A 23,375-nucleotide genomic window follows, 5' to 3' on the forward strand; every position below is an offset into this window, starting at 1 on the left:
TCTAGGAGGGAGTTATATAGGGAGGAGGAGGTGGTCTAGGAGGGAGGTATGTGGGAGGAGGAGGTGGTCTAGGAGGGAGGTATGTGGGAGGAGGAGGTGGTCTAGGAGGGAGGTATGTGGGAGGAGGAGGTATATCGGGAGGAGGAGGTGGTTTAGGAGGGAGGTATGTGGGAGGAGGAGGTGGTCTAGGAGGGAGGTATGTGGGAGGAGGAGGTGGTCTAGGAGGGAGGTATGTGGGAGGAGGAGGAGGTGGTCTAGGAGGGAGGTATGTGGGAGGAGGAGGTGGTCTAGGAGGTAGCAGCAATAGTGTACCTTGAGTTTCCTCCGAGCGTTGAACTTGCGCAGACATTCCACTGTCTCCTGTCTGTGGATCATAGACGCCACGGTGGAACGTTGCTATAGGAGGGGACAGAGACGAGTATCAAACACTATACAAAACTGTATGTATGTATGCATGTCCATGTCCGAATACCTGTACTTCATATTTAAATAGTAGGTGGATTTTTAGTATGCAAAAATAGGTTTTATATATTAGGTGAAATGTCTCAAATTCAGTCTGCACTTAATTTCCAGAATGTCATATACATAATTAATTAATTTAATTTCCTTAATGTCTATACATTAAGAAAATATAAACTCAACAACTTCACAGACTTTACTGAGTTACAGTTCATATGAGGAAATCTGTCAATTGAAATAAATTCATTAGGCCCTAATATATATGGATTTCACATGACTGGGCAGGAGTGCAGATATGGTTGGGCCTGGGTCCACTCACAGCCAGGCAGAGCCAATCAGAATTGGCTTTTTATTACATACAGGAATACTCCTCATTAGATTATACATTCTCGGCACGGGGGAGTCTAGAATGTTGTACACCAGGGCCTCCTGGGTGGTGCAGTGGTCTAAGGCACTGCATCGCAGCGCTAGCTGTGCCACCAGAGACTCTGGGTTCAGCCCAGGCTCTGTTGCAGCCGGGCCGGGCGCAGTGCACGCTGACCAGGTGGCTAGGTGTACGGTGTTTCCTCCGACACATTGGTGCGGCTGGCTTCCGGGTTGGATGCGCGCTGTGTTAAGAAGCAGTGCGGCTTGGTTGGGTTGTGTATCGGAGGATGCATGGCTTTCGACCTTCGTCTCTCCCGAGCCCGTACGGGCGTTGTAGCGATGAGACAAGATAGTAGTTACGAACAATTGGATACCACGAAATTGGGGAGAAAAGGGGGTAAAAAATGAAAAATATATATATATAAAAAAATAATGTTGTACACAGTATGTCATTTTAGTAAGTAGTAGGCAAGACAGGTTTTGGACGCGGTCGCCGTGTGTGTGTGTGTGTGTGTGTGCGTGCTCTTACGCAGATCCATGGATGTTTGAGAGCCTGATCAGCAGTGATTCTCTTGGAAGGATTAATAGTCAACATCTGATTAATAAGGTTCTTAGCCTCTGGAGTAACAGTGTCCCACTCTGGAGAGGGAAACTGGGGGGGGGAGAGAGAGACAGGAAGAGAAACAGAAAAAAATACCATGATCTGCATTATGTCCATAACAAACAGATTTCTTCACAATCAGTCTTCCTACAATTCAGAATGTTAACGTGTGTTTGAATGTCTTAGTACCAGTCTTCATTAACTATATAACCTGAATACTAGACACACACACCTCTGCAATGCGTCAGGAGGCTGATAGGATCAATAGCTGGGGTGCAGCTCTCAATCTGACACTATTAAAAATTCCCCAGCTGTCCAGCCAACCCCTGCATAGTACCCAAACACAGATACACACACAAACTCACATCATAGGCCCCAGCCTTGATCTGCTGGTAGAGTTTGTGTTGGTCTTCATCCCAGAATGGAGGATAGCCCACCAACAAGATATACAGAATAACACCTAGAGAGAAAGAGAGAGACAAAGAGACAGAGACAAAGACAGAGCGAGAGAGAGAGAAAGAGACACACAGACCGAGAGAGAGAGAGAGAGACAGAGAGAGAGGGAGACCGAGACACAGAGACCAAGAGAGAGACCAAGAGAAAGGCAGAGAGATTGGTTCAGTTTTCTGTAAACCCTGGTGTAAGATGGATGACCTCTGCACCATGGCCTCTCTTAAGCAATGGGATGGTGACACACATTACCCAGTAGTCACTAGATGATTATTTAGATTTGTTCTCCGTCTACAGTTAAAGAGGTTTAAGGCTTACCACAGGCCCATATGTCCACAGGCTTGCCGTAGGCGTCCTTCCTCAGGACCTCAGGGGACAGGTAGCCAGGGGTACCTGCGAAACCTGCCCGACAGATAAAACAAAATGGTTTCACACTTACATTGTCCTGGAAATAACATTCACTTTGTCTGCAGCAAAGTGGTGAAATCTGTCTGGTGGTACCAGACAGAAGAGTGGTCTGGTACCACCAGACAGAAGAGTGGTCTGGTACCACCAGACAGAAGAGTGGTCTGGTACCACCAGACAGAAGAGTGGTCTGGTACCACTAGACAGAAGAGTGGTCTGGTACCACTACACAGAAGAGTGGTCTGGTACCACTACACAGAAGAGTGGTCTGGTACCACTACACAGAAGAGTGGTCTGGTACCACTACACAGAAGAGTGGTCTGGTACCACTACACAGAAGAGTGGTCTGGTACCACTACACAGAAGAGTGGTCTGGTACCACTACACAGAAGAGTGGTCTGGTACCACCAGACAGAAGAGTGGTCTGGTACCACTACACAGAAGAGTGGTCTGGTACCACTACACAGAAGAGTGGTCTGGTACCACTACACAGAAGAGTGGTCTGGTACCACTACACAGAAGAGTGGTCTGGTACCACTACACAGAAGAGTGGTCTGGTACCACTACACAGAAGAGTGGTCTGGTACCACTACACAGAAGAGTGGTCTGGTACCACTACACAGAAGAGTGGTCTGGTACCACTACACAGAAGAGTGGTCTGGTACCACCAGACAGAAGAGTGGTCTGGTACCACCAGACAGAAAAGTGGTCTGGTACCACCAGACAGAAGAGTGGTCTGGTACCACCAGACAGAAGAGTGGTCTGCTACCACCACACAGATGGTTTGTGTTTTGGTTCATCAGGCTTGTTTCCTAACACTACAAGCTTAAGTAACCCATATCTCATTTACTGCAATGAGCCAGTACATATGCTTTCTACCTACACAAATACACAAATTACTCATCACACAAAATACATTTGCAAGACAAGCCAAGCCAACAGTCTGTTTAAGAAACTCAATATAATCCAACGCATCTCCAAATCCCTCCCAGACAGCCTACCTAAACCCTTTGATGGGTTCTTCCTGGTTAACTCCCAAATCCACCCATTCAACCAGACACTGCAATAGCCTTCACCCTCCCTGCTGCCGCATTTCAGTCAATTCTCTGTTCGAGACGGAGGTTCCATACTCTGGAACTCCTATCTTCACATTGACAAAACACAATCATCCCTCAATGACTAGGGGTCAGTCTGATGACCCAAACTACCCACTCGTCCCCTCCATGTAGCCTGTGGCTCTCACACATAATCAAACATGGTTCATGTTTACTGTGTATATCATGTAAAAATAAAAGTGCGCTTGTTTAGCAGATTTAACCAACTTTTTTTTGTACTTATATACATTTTTGTGGATTTTTTGGGACTTCCAACCTAACCTGCACACCGTTTCGGATTTCACTTCGTTTTCTTTGGTGCAAATAAACCAAACCTAAACACGTTGGATGAAGGGTGTGTGTGGTCTTACCGAACCATGCCTGTTGGTCCCCCTGCACCTCGATGGCCAGGCCAAAGTCTGCCAGCTTCACCGCAGCTCCCTTCAGCTTACTGGCCAGGAGCAGGTTCTCAGGCTGGGGAAGTAGAAACAGAGAGAGTGTACAGGGGAAGTAGAAACAGAGAGAGTGTACAGGGGAAGTAGAAACAGAGAGTGTGTACAGGGGAAGTAGAAACAGAGAGTGTGTACAGGGGAAGTAGAAACAGAGAGTGTGTACAGGGGAAGTAGAAACAGAGAGTGTGTACAGGGGAAGTAGAAACAGAGAGTGTACAGGGGGGTAGAAACAGAGAGTGTGTACAGGGGAAGTAGAAACAGAGAGAGTGTACAGGGGAAGTAGAAACAGAGAGTGTGTACAGGAGAAGTAGAAACAGAGAGAGTGTACAGGAGAAGTAGAAACAGAGAGAGTGTACAGGGGGAAGTAGAAACAGAGTGTACAGGAGAAGTAGAAACAGAGAGTGTGTACAGGGGAAGTAGAAACAGAGAGTGTACAGGGGGAAGTAGAAACAGAGAGAGTGCACAGGGGAAGTAGAAACAGAGAGTGTGTACAGGGGAAGTAGAAACAGAGAGAGTGTACAGGGGAAGTAGAAACAGAGAGTGTACAGGGGAAGTAGAAACAGAGAGAGTGTACAGGGGAAGTAGAAACAGAGAGAGTGTACAGGGGAAGTAGAAACAGAGAGAGCGGGACAGAGATGCATTTGTCAAATGTGTAATTCCTTTTGTTCTTCTGTACAGTTCTGACAAGGCAACATTTACACATGCAAATCAAAGATTATTATTACATTCAGTTGGGAGAGAAAAAAGGGGGGGGGGGGTAAGGAGACATGAAGGAGGAAGAGAAGGCGCGTAAGAGAAAGATGAGTAAAGATCTCTCATATAATTAAAATCATGCATTCTACTGGACTAGGTACTCAATTTGCATTTCTAAACTGGGTGGTTCGAGCCCTTAATGATGATTGACTGCTACGATATATCAGACCGTATACCACGGCTTTGACAAAACGTTTATCCAATTACGTTGGTAACCAGTTTATAATAGCAATAAGGCACCTCAGGGAGTTTGTGAAATAAGGCCAATAGACCACAGCTACGGGCTGTATCCAGGCAGTCCTCGTGGTGTCGTGCATAAGAACAGCCCTTATATGGCTAATATACCACGGCTATCACACCTCCTCTGGCCTTATTGCTTAAGTACATATATGATTGGATGTATTTACTCACTGGATCATGTGACGCTTGTATTTGAAGGTGAATTACATACCTGGCGTGTGTACTGGCCTTAACACTGATGATAGTTTGATATCAAAACGTTTGCAATTTAATTTTCCCCCTTTCATTTTATGCACAATGCACTTTTTGGGCATCATGATGGCCCAATAAATCATTAGTATTTTTGCATTTAAGCATGTGTTTTGGATTTGTCCACATTCGACAGTGTGCGGGTCTCCATCTCTCCTAAGACTCTCTCTGCGGCCATATATGGACATAGGGTTGTAGTCATGGAAACCACTTGGGAGTCATTTAAACAGCCCTGCAGACTGCATGCTAAGTGTACTGCGTGTATGCGCTCGTTTGTGTGTGTGTGTGTGTGTGTGTGTGTGTGTGTGTGTGTGTGTGTGTGTGTAAAGGACTGCAGTAAAAGCCTACTCAGGATAAAAGGCCAACAAATCAGCCAGACAGCAAACAAGAGGTAATACAGCTATCCTCAGACACCAGGGATGTGCATGGTTATTAGAATATTCAAAATAAGCCTATTTTAAAACACTGAAAAGGCTTTTTCTAAATTCAATTATCCATGTAACATTGTTACATACAAGGACACACCATGACATTTCAAATGATTCATTTAATAAAACAAACTTTTCAAATGTATTTTTTTTTAATGACATATGCCCCACAAAAAGCCTGGTAGCCATCAGGTAGCCATCAGGTAGCCATCAGGTAGCCTTCAGGTAGCCTTCAGGTAGCCTTCAGGTAGCCTTCAGGTAGCCATCAGGTAGCCATCAGGTAGCCATCAGGTAGCCATCAGGTAGCCTTCACGTGTGTAGCTTGTTGTTTATGTTGGCCAATCAAAGTGGCAAAGAGGCTCAATGTGGAGCAAGTGGACTGAGAGTTCACCAATGCAATGCAAGATGGAATTAAAAAGTTAGCGAAATGAAATGGAGTATTCTACAGTGAGCAACAAACAGGTAGGCTGTTTTATCTGAAAGGGTTGAGGACAAAGTGCAGCATGTGGCCTCAATAAACCTGGCTAGCTTCTCCAGACTACTGCAGTCAAGATAGGCACTATTATATGGGAGGGAGAATAGTCGGCGAGCTGTAGGGGAGTCGGCGAGCTGTAGAGGAGTCGGCGAGCTGTAGGGGAGTCGGCGAGCTGTAGGGGAGTCAGCGAGCTGTAGGGGAGTCGTAGTGGAGTCGGTGAGCTGTAGGGGAGTCGGCGAGCTGTAGGGGAGTCGTAGTGGAGTCGGCGAGCTGTAGGGGAGCCGTAGCGGAGTCGGCGAGCTGTAGGGGAGTTGTAGCGGAGTTGGCGAGCTGTAGGGGAGTCGTAGCGGAGTCGGCGAGCTGTAGGGGAGTCGTAGCGGAGTCGGCGAGCTGTAGGGGAGTCGGCGAGCTGTAGGGGAGTCGTAGCGGAGTCGGCGAGCTGTAGGGGAGTCGGCGAGCTGTAGGGGAGTCGTAGTGGAGTCGGCGAGCTGTAGGGGAGTCGTAGTGGAGTCGGCGAGCTGTAGGGGAGTCGGCGAGCTGTAGGCAAGCTGTAGGGGAGTCGGCGAGCTGTAGTGGAGTTGTAGTGGAGTCAGCGAGCTGTAGGGGAGTCGTAGCGGAGTCGGCGAGCTGTAGAGGAGTCGGCGAGCTGTAGTGGAGTTGTAGTGGAGTCAGTGAGCTGTAGGGGAGTCGGCGAGCTGTAGGCAAGCTGTAGGGGAGTCGGCGAGCTGTAGTGGAGTTGTAGTGGAGTCAGCGAGCTGTAGGGGAGTCGTAGCGGAGTCGGCGAGCTGTAGTGGAGTTGTAGTGGAGTCAGCGAGCTGTAGGGGAGTCGGCGAGCTGTAGGCAAGCTGTAGGGGAGTAGGGGAGTCGAGCTGTAGTGGAGTTGTAGTGGAGTCAGCGAGCTCTCTCCCTCCGTCCGTCTTCTCTCGCCGCAGCTGCAGCAATAAAGCCCCAGCCTCACTCACGTGCACAGTAGTGCTCATGTAAATGTTACCATGCATTTCGAATATCTTGATCTCCGGCAAGAAAGAAAGAAAACCATTTCATAGTGAAATTATTTAAAACCCTACCAGATACATGCTCAGACTATGTCAAAGCGATTCACTTCTGTGTTCCATCTATTCCGGGTCACATGAACAAAGAGCCATCCAGTGATGTGTCTTCATGGTGTTTCGTTGGAAGACCCATCTGATAAGAATCCATTATGTTTATCCCAACCAATCAGCCGCGAGGAGCCAGGCTGCAGTGATGTCACGGGGGTTGTCATGGTAACCACAGGGTTAATCTCTCAGTCTCTTGTCTTGGACACCTTTACTTTGAGTCAGGACTGTGTGTGGTCCGTGACTAGGAGTCCTTGTTTCCTTGCCATTGGGGAGAGTAGACCATAAGTTTGCCCTCTCCCTGCTTACGTGCAGATGACACTAACACACACACACACACACACCCCCCCCGCCGGTCAAGGATAGACATGTGGTGTGTGTGTGTGAGAAAAAAGATTAGGGCTAAAGAGGGGGAAACAGAGAGGGAGGGGACAAGTGAAACAAGGAATAGTGGGTGGGATGGAACTACAAGAGCAGTGCGTTGCCATGGCCACGAGCAAAGGTGTGTGTGGTAGTCATAGCAACAGGCGGCCAAACACACACGCTCACCACTCACCTTGAGGTCCCTGTGGACGATGTCATGCTGGTGGATATGTTGAACACTCTCCAAGATCTGGTTAATACACTGACTAGAGAGGAGAGGAGATCAAGTTAATACACTGACTGGAGAGGAGAGGAGATCAGGTTAATACACTGACTGGAGATCAGGTTAATACACTGACTGGAGATCAGGTTAATACACTGACTGGAGAGGAGATCAGGTTAATACACTGACTGGAGAGGAGATCAGGTTAATACACTGACTGGAGAGGAGAGGAGATCAGGTTAATACACTGACTGGAGAGGAGAGGAGATCAGGTTAATACACTGACTGGAGAGGAGATCAGGTTAATACACTGACTGGAGAGGAGATCAGGTTAATACACTGACTGGAGAGGAGATCAGGTTAATACACTGACTGGAGAGGAGATCAGGTTAATACACTGACTGGAGAGGAGATCAGGTTAATACACTGACTGGAGAGGAGATCAGGTTAATACACTGACTGGAGAGGAGATCAGGTTAATACACTGACTGGAGAGGAGAGGAGATCAGGTTAATACACTGACTGGAGAGGAGATCAGGTTAATACACTGACTGGAGAGGAGATCAGGTTAATACACTGACTGGAGAGGAGATCAGGTTAATACACTGACTGGAGAGGAGATCAGGTTAATACACTGACTGGAGAGGAGATCAGGTTAATACACTGACTGGAGAGGAGATCAGGTTAATACACTGACTGGAGAGGAGATCAGGTTAATACACTGACTGGAGAGGAGATCAAGTTAATACACTGACTGGAGAGGAGAGGAGATCAAGTTAATACACTGACTGGAGAGGAGAGGAGATCAAGTTAATACACTGACTGGAGAGGAGATCAGGTTAATACACTGACTGGAGAGGAGATCAGGTTAATATAGTGACTGGAGAGGAGAGGAGATCAGGTTAATATAGTGACTGGAGAGGAGAGGAGATCAGGTTAATACAGTGACTGGAGAGGAGAGGAGATCAGGTTAATACAGTGACTGGAGAGGAGAGGAGATCAGGTTAATACACTGACTGGAGAGGAGAGGGGATCAGGTTAATACACTGACTGGAGAGGAGATCAGGTTAATACACTGACTGGAGAGGAGATCAGGTTAATACACTGACTGGAGAGGAGAGGGGATCAGGTTAATACACTGACTGGAGAGGAGATCAGGTTAATACACTGACTGGAGAGGAGATCAGGTTAATACACTGACTGGAGAGGAGATCAGGTTAATACACTGACTGGAGAGGAGATCAGGTTAATACACTGACTGGAGAGGAGATCAGGTTAATACAGTGACTGGAGAGGAGAGGAGATCAGGTTAATACAGTGACTGGAGAGGAGAGGAGATCAGGTTAATACAGTGACTGGAGAGGAGAGGAGATCAGGTTAATACACTGACTGGAGAGGAGAGGGGATCAGGTTAATACACTGACTGGAGAGGAGAGGAGATCAGGTTAATACACTGACTGGAGAGGAGATCAGGTTAATACACTGACTGGAGAGGAGAGGGGATCAGGTTAATACACTGACTGGAGAGGAGAGGAGATCAGGTTAATACACTGACTGGAGAGGAGAGGAGATCAGGTTAATACACTGACTGGAGAGGAGAGGAGATCAGGTTAATACACTGACTGGAGAGGAGAGGAGATCAGGTTAATACACTGACTGACTGGTTAATACACTGACTGGAGAGGAGAGGAGATCAGGTTAATACACTGACTGGAGAGGAGATCAGGTTAATACACTGACTGGAGAGGAGATCAGGTTAATACACTGACTGGAGAGGAGATCAGGTTAATACACTGACTGGAGAGGAGATCAGGTTAATACACTGACTGGAGAGGAGATCAGGTTAATACACTGACTGGAGAGGAGATCAGGTTAATACACTGACTGGAGAGGAGATCAGGTTAATACACTGACTGGAGAGGAGGAGATCAGGTTAATACACTGACTGGAGAGGAGAGGAGATCAGGTTAATACACTGACTGGAGAGGAGAGGAGATCAGGTTAATACACTGACTGGAGAGGAGAGGAGATCAGGTTAATACACTGACTGGAGAGGAGAGGAGATCAGGTTAATACACTGACTGGAGAGGAGAGGGGATCAGGTTAATACACTGACTGGAGAGGAGAGGGGATCAGGTTAATACACTGACTGGAGAGGAGAGGAGATCAGGTTAATACACTGACTGGAGAGGAGATCAGGTTAATACACTGACTGGAGAGGAGATCAGGTTAATACACTGACTGGAGAGGAGATCAGGTTAATACACTGACTGGAGAGGAGAAAAGAGGAGAAAAATCAATGATCCAGTCATCACTAAACGTGTATGTTTGTACTGAAAGCTCAACAGGTTACTACAATAGTGGTTCTCAGCCTTAGTTTTGTCACTGTTACATGCTTGGATTACCCCTGAAGTACCCCCTAATGAGCATTTGACCAATAGGTCCATGTTCCTTTGAGACTTCCCAGGTACCCCATGTGGATAGGCCAGTTAGCAAAGATAAGAAATCATGCCACTCTCCCACGGTTTTGACCTGCGCTGTGCTACGCAGCTGCCTAACCATGGTAACAGTAAGTAGGGAGGGCCCACCTGGCGTCGGCCTCGCTGTAGTACTCCCTAGCAACGATGTCTTCAAACAATTCTCCTCCTGTCACCCTGAGAGACAGAGACCGAGCGACAGAGGAGAGACCGAGAGGGAGAAAGACAGAGGAAGGAGGACCAGATTGTTATCATACATAAAGAAACCTCTTTCATGGAGGCACATGCACAAGCCAGGAAGGTCAGTGTGTGTGTGTTATACTCACAGGTCAAACACAAGGTAGTGAAAGCCTTCCTCTGAGATACTGTCATGTAGCCTCACTAGATAGAAAGAGAGGGTGGAGAAGAGGGAGAGAAAGGGAATTATGAGATTTAACAGTGGAATACGTAATGGCTACTTAGTTTGACATTCTAGATCTGACTTAATGTATAGTTTTGTTTAAGGGTTTAGGGTTGGAGGTTAAAGGTTATGTAAAAAGGTACATTTGTGTGTAATAAGTAGCAGGTCCTCCCTGCAGCAAGTACAGTATGAGTGTTCATCTCTCCCGTCCCTCTCCCCCGTCCCTCTCCCAGTCCCTCTCCCAGTCCCTCTCCCCGTCCCTCTCCCAGTCCCTCTCCCAGTCCCTCTCCCCGTCCCTCTCCCCGTCCCTCTCCCAGTCCCTCTCCCAGTCCCTCTCCCCGTCCCTCTCCCCGTCCCTCTCCCAGTCCAAGGTTTATATGAAGCTCAGACAAATGAGAAGGAGAGAGAAAGAGAGACGGAATGAGAAGGAGCGAGAGAGGCAGAAAGAGAGAAAGATAGACAGAATAGAGAAAGTATAAAAAGAAGAGAGAGACAAGGAGGGAGGGGCAGAGCAATCTGGGACACTGAAGAGAGAGCCAGAAGGGAGAGGGAAGGAGGGATAGATGATAGAGGGATGCACACTGAAAGAGACAGTACAAAGTCGTCATTGACTCATCAGTATGGCCTCATCTCCCCCCCTCCATCCTACTGGTCAACAACTTTGATTTGAACAGAAAATAAGCATTATTGAAGTCCCATCCATTCAGGTTTTATTGTCCTCAATTAGATTACTTTTCATAAACCTGAAATTGAAAATAAAACAAGTAGAGAAACAGACCTACCTATGTTTGAGTGTTTGAGCAGGCGGCAGATACGCGCCTCTCGTTCCAGCTTCTGGTGATCTGAGGAGAGAAAAACGCCGTTAGAACCGGCCAATGAGAGCTTATTCAGTTAGAAAACAGGCTAATGAAAGGTTTATAACAAGGTGAACACACAGGGTGAGACAGCTCCACACACACACACAGGGTGAGACAGCTCCACACACACAGGGTGAGACAGCTCCACACACACACACACACACACAGGGTGAGACAGCTCCACACACACACACACAGGGTGAAACAGCACCACACACACACACACAGGGTGAGACAGCTCCACACACACACACACACACACACAGGGTGAGACAGCTCCACACACACACACAGGGTGAGACAGCTCCACACACACCACACACACACACAGGGTGAAACAGCACCACACACACACACACACACACACACACAGGGTGAAACAGCACCACACACACAGGGTGAGACAGCTCCACACACACACACACACAGGGTGAGACAGCTCCACACCACACACACAGGGTGAGACAGCTCCACACACACACACACAGGGTGAGACAGCTCCACACACACAGGGTGAGACAGCTCCACACACACACAGGGTGAGACAGCTCCACACACACACACACACACACAGCTCCACACACACACACACACACACACACACACACACACACACACAGGGTGAGACAGCTCCACACACACACACAGGGTGAGACAGCTCCACACACACACACAGGGTGAGACAGCTCCACACACACACACAGGGTGAGACAGCTCCACACACACACACAGGGTGAGACAGCTCCACACACACACAGGGTGAGACAAGGTGTGTATACTGTGTGTGTGGATGTTGCTCGCAGCCCCAGCTGTGGAACATTGCTGTGCCAGCACTTTTGCCTAGCAGGGGACACATGATGAAATTGGAACACACACACCTGACTACCACCTCAAACAATCTTACATAATTCTGACACACAACCCCCCCCACCGTCATCACCGTTAACAACAGATGTGAGAGGTCAGAGGTAATCCGGGGTGACCCTGGCTGGGAGTCAGACTGTTTGTGTGACTGCGTTGACACGTATTATTCTAATGAAATATCAACTGCTGTAGGGCTCCAAAACAGAGACCGCACACATTTATTTACATTCATTTAATCACAGTATTTCAGTTTGATTTCACAGACCCTTTTGCCGAATGTTTTTCACTAAACACTCATTTCAAAACACATTGCAGCACATCCCATTTAATATCGCAACACTGAATATCTTAAACTCAATAACAACAACTGGCAATTTCATTATCAGACACCCTGGCTAACAAACCAGTATTAGACCCACGCGCAGACAGACTGTAACATACACAACTGGCTTTCTCATCACCTTATCATTTCAGTCCAGTAAATACACTACTCCTACACTACTGCTAAACAGCCTCACCTCCTAACACACACATCTCCTCAACAAATAATCCTTTCTAGCCCTCCGTCTCCCCCTTCATCCATCCCTCCTCTGATCCCCTTCTCCCCCCATCACTTCGGTCTCCTTCCATCACTCTCCCCCTTCATCCATCCATCCCTCCCTCCTTCCATCCCCCCCACCTGATCCCCTTCTCCCCCAATCACTTCGGTCTCCTTCCATCGCTCTCCCCTCCTTCCATCCCTCCTCTGATCCCCTTCTCCAGCCCCCCTGATCCCCTTCACTTCGGGGTCTCCTTCCATCCCTCTCCCCATTCATCCCTCTCCTCTGATCCCCTTCTCCCTCCCCTGATCCCCTTCTCCCCCCATCACTTCGGTCTCCTTCCATCCATCCCTCTGATCCCCTTCTCTCCCCCATCACTTCTCTGCCTCCCATTTCTCTCCTCTTCCCTACCACCTCGCTCTCCCTCCCTCTTCCATCTTTCCTACTACCCCTCTCCCGCCCCTCTTTCTTCTCCCCATGTAGGCTCTAGATTCTCTCCTTCTCTCTCCTGCAGGGACAAACTACAGCAACCCTAGTCTCATTTCACTACTGACGCAGCAGAGAGAGAAACCGAGAGGATTACATGAAAATGTCCATATGCAGAAAGAGGATCACAACTCCCCATTGCGTGTGTGTGTGTGTGTGTGCACGCGTGCGTGAATGTAGCATGGTTTACTGCAACTAATTGCTGATTCATTCAATTATTTGTTGACGTGTCCCTGTGTGGGGGCGTGCACGGGTGTACAATGCATGTGGTGTATGTGTGAAAACAACATGAACTTTGTGTGATTTACTGCCAAGTTAACGTGAAAACGTGACAACACGTCCTCGTGAAATGAATGTGAATTCATGAAAATGCACTATTTGGATATATGTGATAGCATGACACTACACGGGACAACATTCGAGCTCACGCGAAAGCCCAGGTGTCAAATATCATTTAGAATATTTAACTTTGAAAGGTATAATTGACATTAATTCAATTTCAACAGTCATGGTCCCCTGCAGGTTTTGTCTAGTTTCCGGTTTGTTCCAGGGACGTCCCCAAGGACATTGTGTCATGGTCCCCTGGAGGTTTTTGTCTAGTTGCCATGAAAATACAGTAAATATACAACTAGTTACTGTATTTTTACAACTAAATGAAGGCGTTAATGTTAAAGGACAGTATGCTGACTCAACCTCATTTGAACTCACAACCTCTTGGTTGCTAGCTACCTGACGGTCCAGCTGCTCCACCAGGCCTGTTGGCATAATAGAGATTGGAAAGAATAAATTCTTGCACTTTGCCTAAAGTTCAGATTTTAATTACTGTAAAATCTTGTACTGTGACCACAATTGGGACTCAGCCTTAAAAGGGGATTTGAACTAATAACCCTTTGCTCGTTAGACTGCAGCTACACCACCAGATCTATGAGCGGGAAAGAGAAATGGCCACAGACTTGTGGAAATGTCACAGATGAAATCATGTGTTTTTTCCTCATAAGGGTAGTAGATGGTGCAGAGATTGCTGCTGGGTAATTAATTACTGGCACTTCCTACTGTCCTGTAATTGGCCATCTGCTCCACAGCCATGTTGCACCAGGGGGAGAAGGAGAGGTACGCGACACACACACACACAACTCTAGCCCCCCTCAGATTATGACGGTGTTTAGCGCCGCTTTCAGATACTTATTACCCATGGGGCAGTGCACTAGCTCACACAGGCCCAATGGGGCTAATAACAACACTCAAATCCTACTAGGCACACTGCCACCACACACACACACACACAGTGTGTGTACTGTATGAGTACTCCTCTAATGCTCGTCCTCTCTCTAAATTGCCTCGCTCTTCATCCTCCTCCTCCCTGAACACTCTCCTCCTCTCCCGACACAGATCACTGCAAGGCTGTCAGAGCCCCTCCCATCTTGGCCCACACACACACTTTAATGCTGTACTGTGCAACTCTTAATAATTGACTGTTACCATAAAAAGCTTCTAGATATTGCTGAAACTTCCTTCTTCTTGAGAAGACCAAATACCAGCCCAGTGATACCTATTATCACAACACACACACCACAAAGGGGCTAACAGGGGGGTGTGTGAGATCCTGTGGGGTCTTGGCCCCTGCTGAGATACATTTAGTCTAACTGGATTAGCCTCAATACTGACCAATCTCCTAGCTACTGACGGTGGGAGGGAGAGAGGGAACAGGCATAGAGCATAGAGCCAAGACTGCTCGAAGAAGAACAGAAGAGAAAAAAAGAGGGAGGGAGAGAGAGTGAGCGAGAGAATGCGTGTTGACTGCAGAGGAGGGCAGCTCTGAGCTGAGATGCAGCACACAGTCCCCAGACACACCGTGTGGCAGAGGCCTGCATGCTGAGAACAGTCACGGCCCTGTAGACCTACAACAGCCCACAGTGGAGCTTGGCTTTCTGCGTAAACAGTTACCACATCACCAACTACCACCCCCTCCACACACACAGAACACAGAAGTTAAATCTGCATAAAATCATTATTATTCTAAATAACTTCCAGAAGAAAAAAGACAAGGTGGTACTAGTCTCCAGCACCAGAATATTTAACAAAATGTTCAAATACAAGATAACATTTGTCGTCACACTACTTATGGTCAACTCAAGACATCCCATCAGCTGGCCCTACCCAGGCCAGTGACGTTCAAGCCCTGCCCTACCCTACCCAGGCCAGTGACGTTCAAGCCCTGCCCTACCCTACCCAGGCCAGTGACGTTCAAGCCCTGCCCTACCCTACCCAGGCCAGTGACGTTCAAGCCCTGCCCTACCCTACCCAGGCCAGTGACGTTCAAGCCCTGCCCTACCCTACCCAGGCCAGTGACGTTCAAGCCCTGCCCTACCCAGGCCAGTGACGTTCAAGCCCTGCCCTACCCTACCCTACCCAGGCCAGTGACGTTCAAGCCCTGCCCTACCCTACCCAGGCCAGTGACGTTCAAGCCCTGCCCTACCCTACCCAGGCCAGTGACGTTCAAGCCCTGCCCTATTAAATACTACCAACATAGATTTCATATTGCAACGAATAACATGTTAAATCTACCGTTTACGCGCAGTTTCTGAATACAGACACGAGGCGGTGTCTATTCAGTACCACTGCACAGTGGGAGCTTGGTCTTATCGTTAGGCTACATTGGATGAGCAGAGGCACTGTTCATTCCCCGAGACCTCCCGCCGGCTGCTTCAGTTTAAAGTCGGCCTTGTTATGACTGCACAGCGATGCAGGACATGTTTTAATTGTACAGTATTCCAGGTTTAAAAAGGCTTCTGAAGTTAGTCATTTCCACTTCGACATTTCAACCCCTACAAAAATGGCCATTATATAATCCACATGTATTTTCCTGATGTAGCAAACTGGCTCAATTTAAGATCATGTATACAGTTGAAGTCTGGAAGTTTACATACACTTAAAATGGAGTCATTAAAACTAGTTTTTTAACCAATCCTCAAATTTCTTGTTAACAAACTTTTGGCAAGTCGTTTAAGACATCTACTTTGTGCAAGACAAGTAATTATTTCAACAAATTGTTTACAGACAGATTATCTCACTGTATCACAATTCCAGTGGGTCAGAAGTTTACATACATTAAATTTACTGTGCCTTTAAACAGCTTGGAAAATTCCAGAAAATTGTATCATGGCTTTAGAAGCTTCTGATATGCTGATTGACATCATTTGAGTCAATTGGAGGTGTACCTGTGGATGTATTTCAAGGCCTACCTTCAAACTCAGTGCCTCTTTGCTTGACATCATGGGAAAATCAAAAGACCTCAGAAAAACAATTGTAGACCTCCATACGTCTGGTTCATTCTTGGGAGCAATTTCCAAACGCCTGAAGGTACCACGTTTATCTGTACAAACAATAGTACGCAAGTATAAACACCATGGGACCACGCAGCCGTCATACTGCTCAGGAAGGAGAAGCGTTCTCCAAGAGATGAACGTACCTTGCCCTCTATGACAGAATAGGACATGAAAGTATTGGTTCCCTTTAAAACATGGAGGTTCATTGGCAGCTTTGGTCTCTTACATCGTTGTAATAAAATGAGCCATTTGTATAAATATATTTTGTCAGGTTATGCCCTCTGGTCTGATGAAACAAAAATAGAACTGTTTGGCTATAATGACCATCATTATGCTTGGAGGAAAAAGAGGTACGCTTGCAAGCCGAAGAACACCATCCCAACCGTGAAGCACGCGGGTAGAAGCATCATGTTGTGGGGGTGCTTTGCTGCAGGAGGGACTGGTGCATTTCACAAAATAGATGGCATCATGAGGCAGGAAAATGATGTGGCTATATTTGAAGCAACATCTCAAGACATCAGTCAGGAAGTTAAAGCTTGGTGGCAAATGGGTCTTCCAAATGGACAATGACCCCAAGCATACTTCCAAAGTTGTGGTAAAATGGCTTAAGGACAACAAAGTCAAGGTATTGGAGTGGTCATCACAAAGCCCTGACCTCAATACTATAGAAAATGTGTGTGCAGAGCTGAAAAAGCGTGTGCAAGGAGGCCTACAAACCTGACTCAGTTACACCAGCTCTGTCAGGAGGAATGGGCCAAACTTCACCCAACTTATTGTGGGAAGCTTGTGGAAGGCTACCCAAAACGTTTGACCCAAGTTCAACAATTTAAAGGCAAAGCTACCAAATACTAATTGAGTGTATGTAAACTTCTGACCCACTGGGAATATGATGAAAGGAATAAAAGCTGAAATTAATCATTCTCTCTACTATTATTCTGAAATTTCACATTCTTAAAATAAAGTGGTGATCCTAACTGACCTAAAACGGAATTTTTACTAGGATGAAATGTTTAAATGCATTTGGCCAAGGTGTATGTAAACTTCCGACTTCAAATGTATGTTATATATCCACTTCTGACCCACTGGAATTGTGATACAGTGAATTATAAATTAAATAATCTGTCTGTAAACAATTGTTGGAAAAATGACTTGTGTCATGCACAATGTCTGTGATGTCATCACTGCATTCTCTACCGGGAAGTTGGTTGGCCCTCTGTGATATCATCGCTGCATTCTCTACCGGAAGGTTCGTTGGCCCTCTGTGATGTCATCACTGCATTCTCTACCGGAAAGTTGGTTGGCCCTCTGTGATATCATCACTGCATTCTCTACCGGAAAGTTGGTTGGCCCTCTGTGATGTCATCACTGCATTCTCTACCGGAAAGTTGGTTGGCCCTCTGTGATGTCATCACTGCATTCTCTACCGGAAGGTTCGTTGGCCCTCTGTGATGTCATCACTGCATTCTCTACCGGAAAGTTGGTTGGCCCTCTGTGATATCATCACTGCATTCTCTACCGGAAAGTTGGTTGGCCCTCTGTGATGTCATCACTGCATTCTCTACCGGAAAGTTGGTTGGCCCTCTGTGATGTCATCACTGCATTCTCTACCGGAAAGTTGGTTGGCCCTCTGTGATGTCATCACTGCATTCTCTACCGGGAAGTTGGTTGGCCCTCTGTGATGTCACGTAGGTTGATAGCAATGTATGTTTAATTTATAAAGCCCTTTTACAAAACGTCCCACTGTACCAAACATCATTACTAAACTTTAGACATACGAGTTACCACACCCGGTCTCAGGGATGGTTAACTCTGGAAATTCCTTTGGTCTCAGTTAGGGAAATCAGCTTTTAGTTCTTGCACCATGTTTGTAGAACGATCTTCAAAATGTTCTTAAAAATGTGATGTTGTTGCCTCTTGTGAAATTCAGAAAGCTGATAAGAGGACCTGATGAAATAGATACCTAGTCCGTAATACAGCTGAACGCATTCAACTTAAATGTGTCTTCTGCATTTAAGTTATATCAACAAAAGAACATGTTTAAACCCTTTTTAAAGAACCATTGCTGATATGGTTAAAACGTAACAAATAAAATACGCATGTGCAACTGGTATTCAAACATGTTGCCAGTAATGTTAGGCTAATGTCTACAGCGCCAATTTTTATTTTATTATCAGCACTGTTCAGAACCAGCACACTGAGCACCGGTTAAATATCCAAACATATTACTAGCTAGTTGGGACTCAAGGCCCCAAACACATGTTCAGTCGGCTATTCAGAACAAGCACAATTAGATCAAATGTAGGCTATTGACTATTTGGAGAGGCCTCAACCTAAGCAGTAGGCTATTGACTATTTGGAGAGGCCTCAACCTAAGCAGTAGGCTATTGACTATTTGGAGAGGCCTCAACCTAAGCAGTAGGCTATTGACTATTTGGAGAGGCCTCAACCTAAGCAGTAGGCTATTGACTATTTGGAGAGGCCTCAACCTAAGCAGTAGGCTATTGACTATTTGGAGAGGCCTCAACCTAAGCAGTAGGCTATTGACTATTTGGAGAGGCCTCAACCTAAGCAGTAGGCTATTGACTATTTGGAGAGGCCTCAACCTAAGCAGTAGGCTATTGACTATTTGGAGAGGCCTCAACCTAAGCAGTAGGCTATTGACTATTTGGAGAGGCCTCAACCTAAGCAGTAGGCTATTGACTATTTGGAGAGGCCTCAACCTAAGCAGTAGGCTATTGACTATTTGGAGAGGCCTCAACCTAAGCAGCAGGCTATTGACTATTTGGAGAGGCCTCAACCTAAGCAGCAGGCTATTGACTATTTGGAGAGGCCTCAACCTAAGCAGCAGGCTATTGACTATTTGGAGAGGCCTCAACCTAAGCAGTAGGCTATTGACTATTTGGAGAGGCCTCAACCTAAGCAGTAGGCTATTGACTATTTGGAGAGGCCTCAACCTAAGCAGTAGGCTATTGACTATTTGGAGAGGCCTCAACCTAAGCAGTAGGCTATTGACTATTTGGAGAGGCCTCAACCTAAGCAGTAGGCTATTGACTATTTGGAGAGGCCTCAACCTAAGCAGTAGGCTATTGACTATTTGGAGAGGCCTCAACCTAAGCAGTAGGCTATTGACTATTTGGAGAGGCCTCAACCTAAGCAGTAGGCTATTGACTATTTGGAGAGGCCTCAACCTAAGAAGCAGGCTATTGACTATTTGGAGAGGCCTCAACCTAAGCAGCAGGCTATTGACTATTTGGAGAGGCCTCAACCTAAGCAGTAGGCTATTGACTATTTGGAGAGGCCTCAACCTAAGCAGTAGGCTATTGACTATTTGGAGAGGCCTCAACCTAAGCAGTAGGCTATTGACTATTTGGAGAGGCCTCAACCTAAGCAGTAGGCTATTGACTATTTGGAGAGGCCTCAACCTAAGCAGTAGGCTATTGACTATTTGGAGAGGCCTCAACCTAAGCAGTAGGCTATTGACTATTTGGAGAGGCCTCAACCTAAGCAGTAGGCTATTGACTATTTGGAGAGGCCTCAACCTAAGCAGTAGGCTATTGACTATTTGGAGAGGCCTCAACCTAAGTAGTAGGCTATTGACTATTTGGAGAGGCCTCAACCTAAGCAGTAGGCTATTGACTATTTGGAGAGGCCTCAACCTAAGCAGTAGGCTATTGACTATTTGGAGAGGCCTCAACCTAAGCAGTAGGCTATTGACTATTTGGAGAGGCCTCAACCTAAGCAGTAGGCTATTGACTATTTGGAGAGGCCTCAACCTAAGCAGTAGAGGCTCAAAAATCCAGTTACCTTTTGAAGTAACTCCTCTGCCTGCCACTCCAGTCCACATTTCACCCACAGAACTTAGGCAACAATAACAGGACTCCTCAAGTTAAGACAAGTTTAACTATATGGTCATAACATATAACACTCCAAATGAATAGGAGTTGAGAAGCACTCGGAAGCAAAGCAGTTTAACCACCGCCTTCGCCCAATCCTGGTTTGTCCATATAATCAGTGTCGAAAAATAAATAAAAAGACTGCAACTACTGCAGCAGCTTGTTATCTCACGCATCATATTCAGTCCCGGCAGATTCTTCAGTCTTCACGCAGAATCTGCCCACGGGAGATAACCTGGTGGGGGGGTGGGGGCAGCCTGTCTCATCACAGGAAGACCAGCCCCCCCCAGCGCCTCGTAAGGGGGGGCTGAGAAAGTCCAGGAGTACAGGGTGAGGTACACAGTGTTGAATCTTGTTTTCACCCATGTCTCAGTCTTTGGCCATGTCTAGACTTGACAGTTCATGCAGATGTATTATTCTGATCATAGAGGTCAGATCATGGAATTCCGAACATGCGTATACACCTAAGTACATTTAAAATGTCTTTACCGTGTCCACAGTGTGTCTGGATTCCTGGTGGAATAGGCTAAATATGATAACACAATTGATGGTAGTAGCTAACTATCCAGCTAACCTCTGTAGCTAGCTAGATAACAAGCAACGATGAAGAGATTGCAAACATGTTAGCATAACTCTAGCCAAACAAACAAAACCAGTTTTCTAAATATTAGCTAGCATTTATAAGGCCAGCAAACACGTTCCTCACACGCTAGGAACGTATTTCCTCCAACGTTATAATGAAAAGGTGCCTCTCGGTCCCAAAACACACATTTTCCAGAGACTTGTGGGAGGAGTGCTGATGACGTCGCCCACTGTATGCGCTTTCGGTATCCTGATTGCATCCAGACTGAGGAGAAATCCCTGACCACCTTCTGAAGTGGTCAGACAGATCTGAACACAATCACACCAAAGAGACACTTTAATGTGTCTAGACCTGTCTTTACAATGCGATCTTCGTATTCTGACAGCAGAAGTGACATGTATGTGTCAAGTGTAGACACAACCTTTGACAACTGGGCTGCAAGGTCGATTGCTTTACAAATCTTACCAATGACTTGGCTGCAAGCAAAGCTTCTGCCACCCCTGGAACCGCATCTTCCAGCTTAGCAGTGTCAAGTGCGTATTTTAGCACGGTGTTGCACAAGTGAACCTGGAAGTCAAGCCGTCGGTAGGGTGCAGCGATCATATTACGATCCCTGGTCCTTCACCCAGACAACTTTTCAGCACAGCTGGATCGAAACAAAGCACAGCTGTCTTGGCATCTTCTGGGCGGAACGTTGCTGTAGCTAGCACTCAGCTTTTCAGCTAAAACTCGAGGGTAATGTCGGGCAGGTTATTGCCATGTTGTTTACCTTGCGGTAAACGTCAGTCCACATATCTGTGATCATCCCCAAGTCATTTATATCAGCTATTGCATTGTTGATATCGCTGACCACTTCAATCCTCTTTATGAGTGCCGTTTTGTGGCATCTCCGTGATGTGGTTGTGGGGTCTGGGAGCACAGTGTCAGAGATGCGGCCATGACTAGCCACACATTTATTAGCTCTTTAGATATATCAACAAACACCGTGCCTTGAACTGTGTGAAAGGACATAATATCTTTGCAACAGAAAGCAACACACTTGTGATTTCTGATTTGACTTTGGGCGGTAAATGTTTTGGGGCGAGAGAGAAACGATGTCATGCTCGGTTGCTGACTGGTACCTGCTCCTGTTGTGAGGCGGCCGCTGCATCCTCGTGTCAATGCGGCGCTGGAAAGAGGTGCCGGTTCGCTTGCTGCCGTACTTCAAAATCGCAAGGCAGGCTCGACACTTCACATGTCCAGTGGACATCTTAGTTTCAACGGTCACAACTAGATTTCCACATGCCAGCCTTTTCCACTTCATTTGGGATTTTTACAAGCTTTACTTTGGAGTTTTGTGTTTCACTTCCTCCGTATCCATTGTGAGTGCAGCTAGCTAGCTAGCAAGCAAGCATCATCAACCACCACCACACACACAAATGTATTTATTTTGGTCATTTTTGAGCCCAGCCCATACCCTCGTTATTAATGAAAGAAAAGGCCCTACCCGATGTATAATGTTGAGGACCGGCGTGCTTGGAAAGCAGAGCTCTACACATCTGACGTAGGGGCTGGGTGATGTATCGCTAATACTGGTATAGATTTTTTACCATCTATAACAATATTTTGATACTAATCAAATGTTATGTCACATGCTTCTTAAACAACAGATGTAGGCCAACAGTGAAATACTTACAGGCTCTTCCCAACAATGCTAAATCAAATGAAGTGCTTCAAAATGGACTACTTTAGTGTCAGTTTTGTCCTAGTTTAGGTGAGTATAACACCATCACAACGCATCACAAAATTAATTTGTTGTCATTCAAGGATTATGCACAAAACAGATTGACAACTTTCGTTATTCAGAAACACAAAATACAGTCAAATAATGATTAGATATTTTGGCCATATCACCAAAGCCCTAATTTGACATGTGTGACACACAGGTCTGTACAACAGATCATAGCAGTGCTTCCGCTATATGCATTTAGCAGTGACGCACCGCTTTCCCTCTGTGTGTGTGTGTGTGTTACTGTACCCCTGGCGGAGAGTTTCTTGGTGTTGATGATTTTGGCGGCGAACTCCTGACCTGATGACTTCTTCACACATCTTCGCACCACTGAAAACGCTCCCCTGGAAACAAGGAAAGCAACGGTCAGTTCTGGGTTGTGGGATTTCTTTTGTTGCAACAAACATGCAGGGCAACACATACTGGCGCACACACACGCGTTGGCCACACCGTCAACACTGATGCATAGCATGGAGTCATACACCTGAAACGATGACAGTCTGCCGTAATTGAGGACACCCAGATTA

The 23,375-nt window shown here is 46.5% G+C and overlaps 1 protein-coding gene across 10 annotated transcripts in view; it reads right to left on the reverse strand.

The window, feature by feature from the left end:
* The window catches only part of LOC115107178 (calcium/calmodulin-dependent protein kinase type II subunit gamma-like), a 37,361-nt gene that overhangs the window by 11,660 nt on the left and 2,326 nt on the right, over positions 1-23,375 (reverse strand). For all 10 annotated transcript variants that reach the window (XM_065007888.1, XM_065007889.1, XM_065007890.1 and 7 more), the window contains exons 2-11: positions 23,098-23,192; positions 11,315-11,374; positions 10,459-10,513; positions 10,244-10,309; positions 7,626-7,698; positions 3,747-3,849; positions 2,195-2,278; positions 1,792-1,886; positions 1,355-1,477; positions 313-396 (exon numbers count right to left, since the gene is read on the reverse strand). In XM_065007888.1, coding sequence (XP_064863960.1) covers positions 313-396; positions 1,355-1,477; positions 1,792-1,886; positions 2,195-2,278; positions 3,747-3,849; positions 7,626-7,698; positions 10,244-10,309; positions 10,459-10,513; positions 11,315-11,374; positions 23,098-23,192 — 838 coding nt within the window. The remainder of the gene's footprint in view (positions 1-312; positions 397-1,354; positions 1,478-1,791; positions 1,887-2,194; positions 2,279-3,746; positions 3,850-7,625; positions 7,699-10,243; positions 10,310-10,458; positions 10,514-11,314; positions 11,375-23,097; positions 23,193-23,375) is intronic.

The sequence above is a fragment of the Oncorhynchus nerka genome, linkage group LG23, assembly GCF_034236695.1.
Source record: "Oncorhynchus nerka isolate Pitt River linkage group LG23, Oner_Uvic_2.0, whole genome shotgun sequence".
Taxonomy (NCBI): domain Eukaryota; kingdom Metazoa; phylum Chordata; class Actinopteri; order Salmoniformes; family Salmonidae; genus Oncorhynchus; species Oncorhynchus nerka.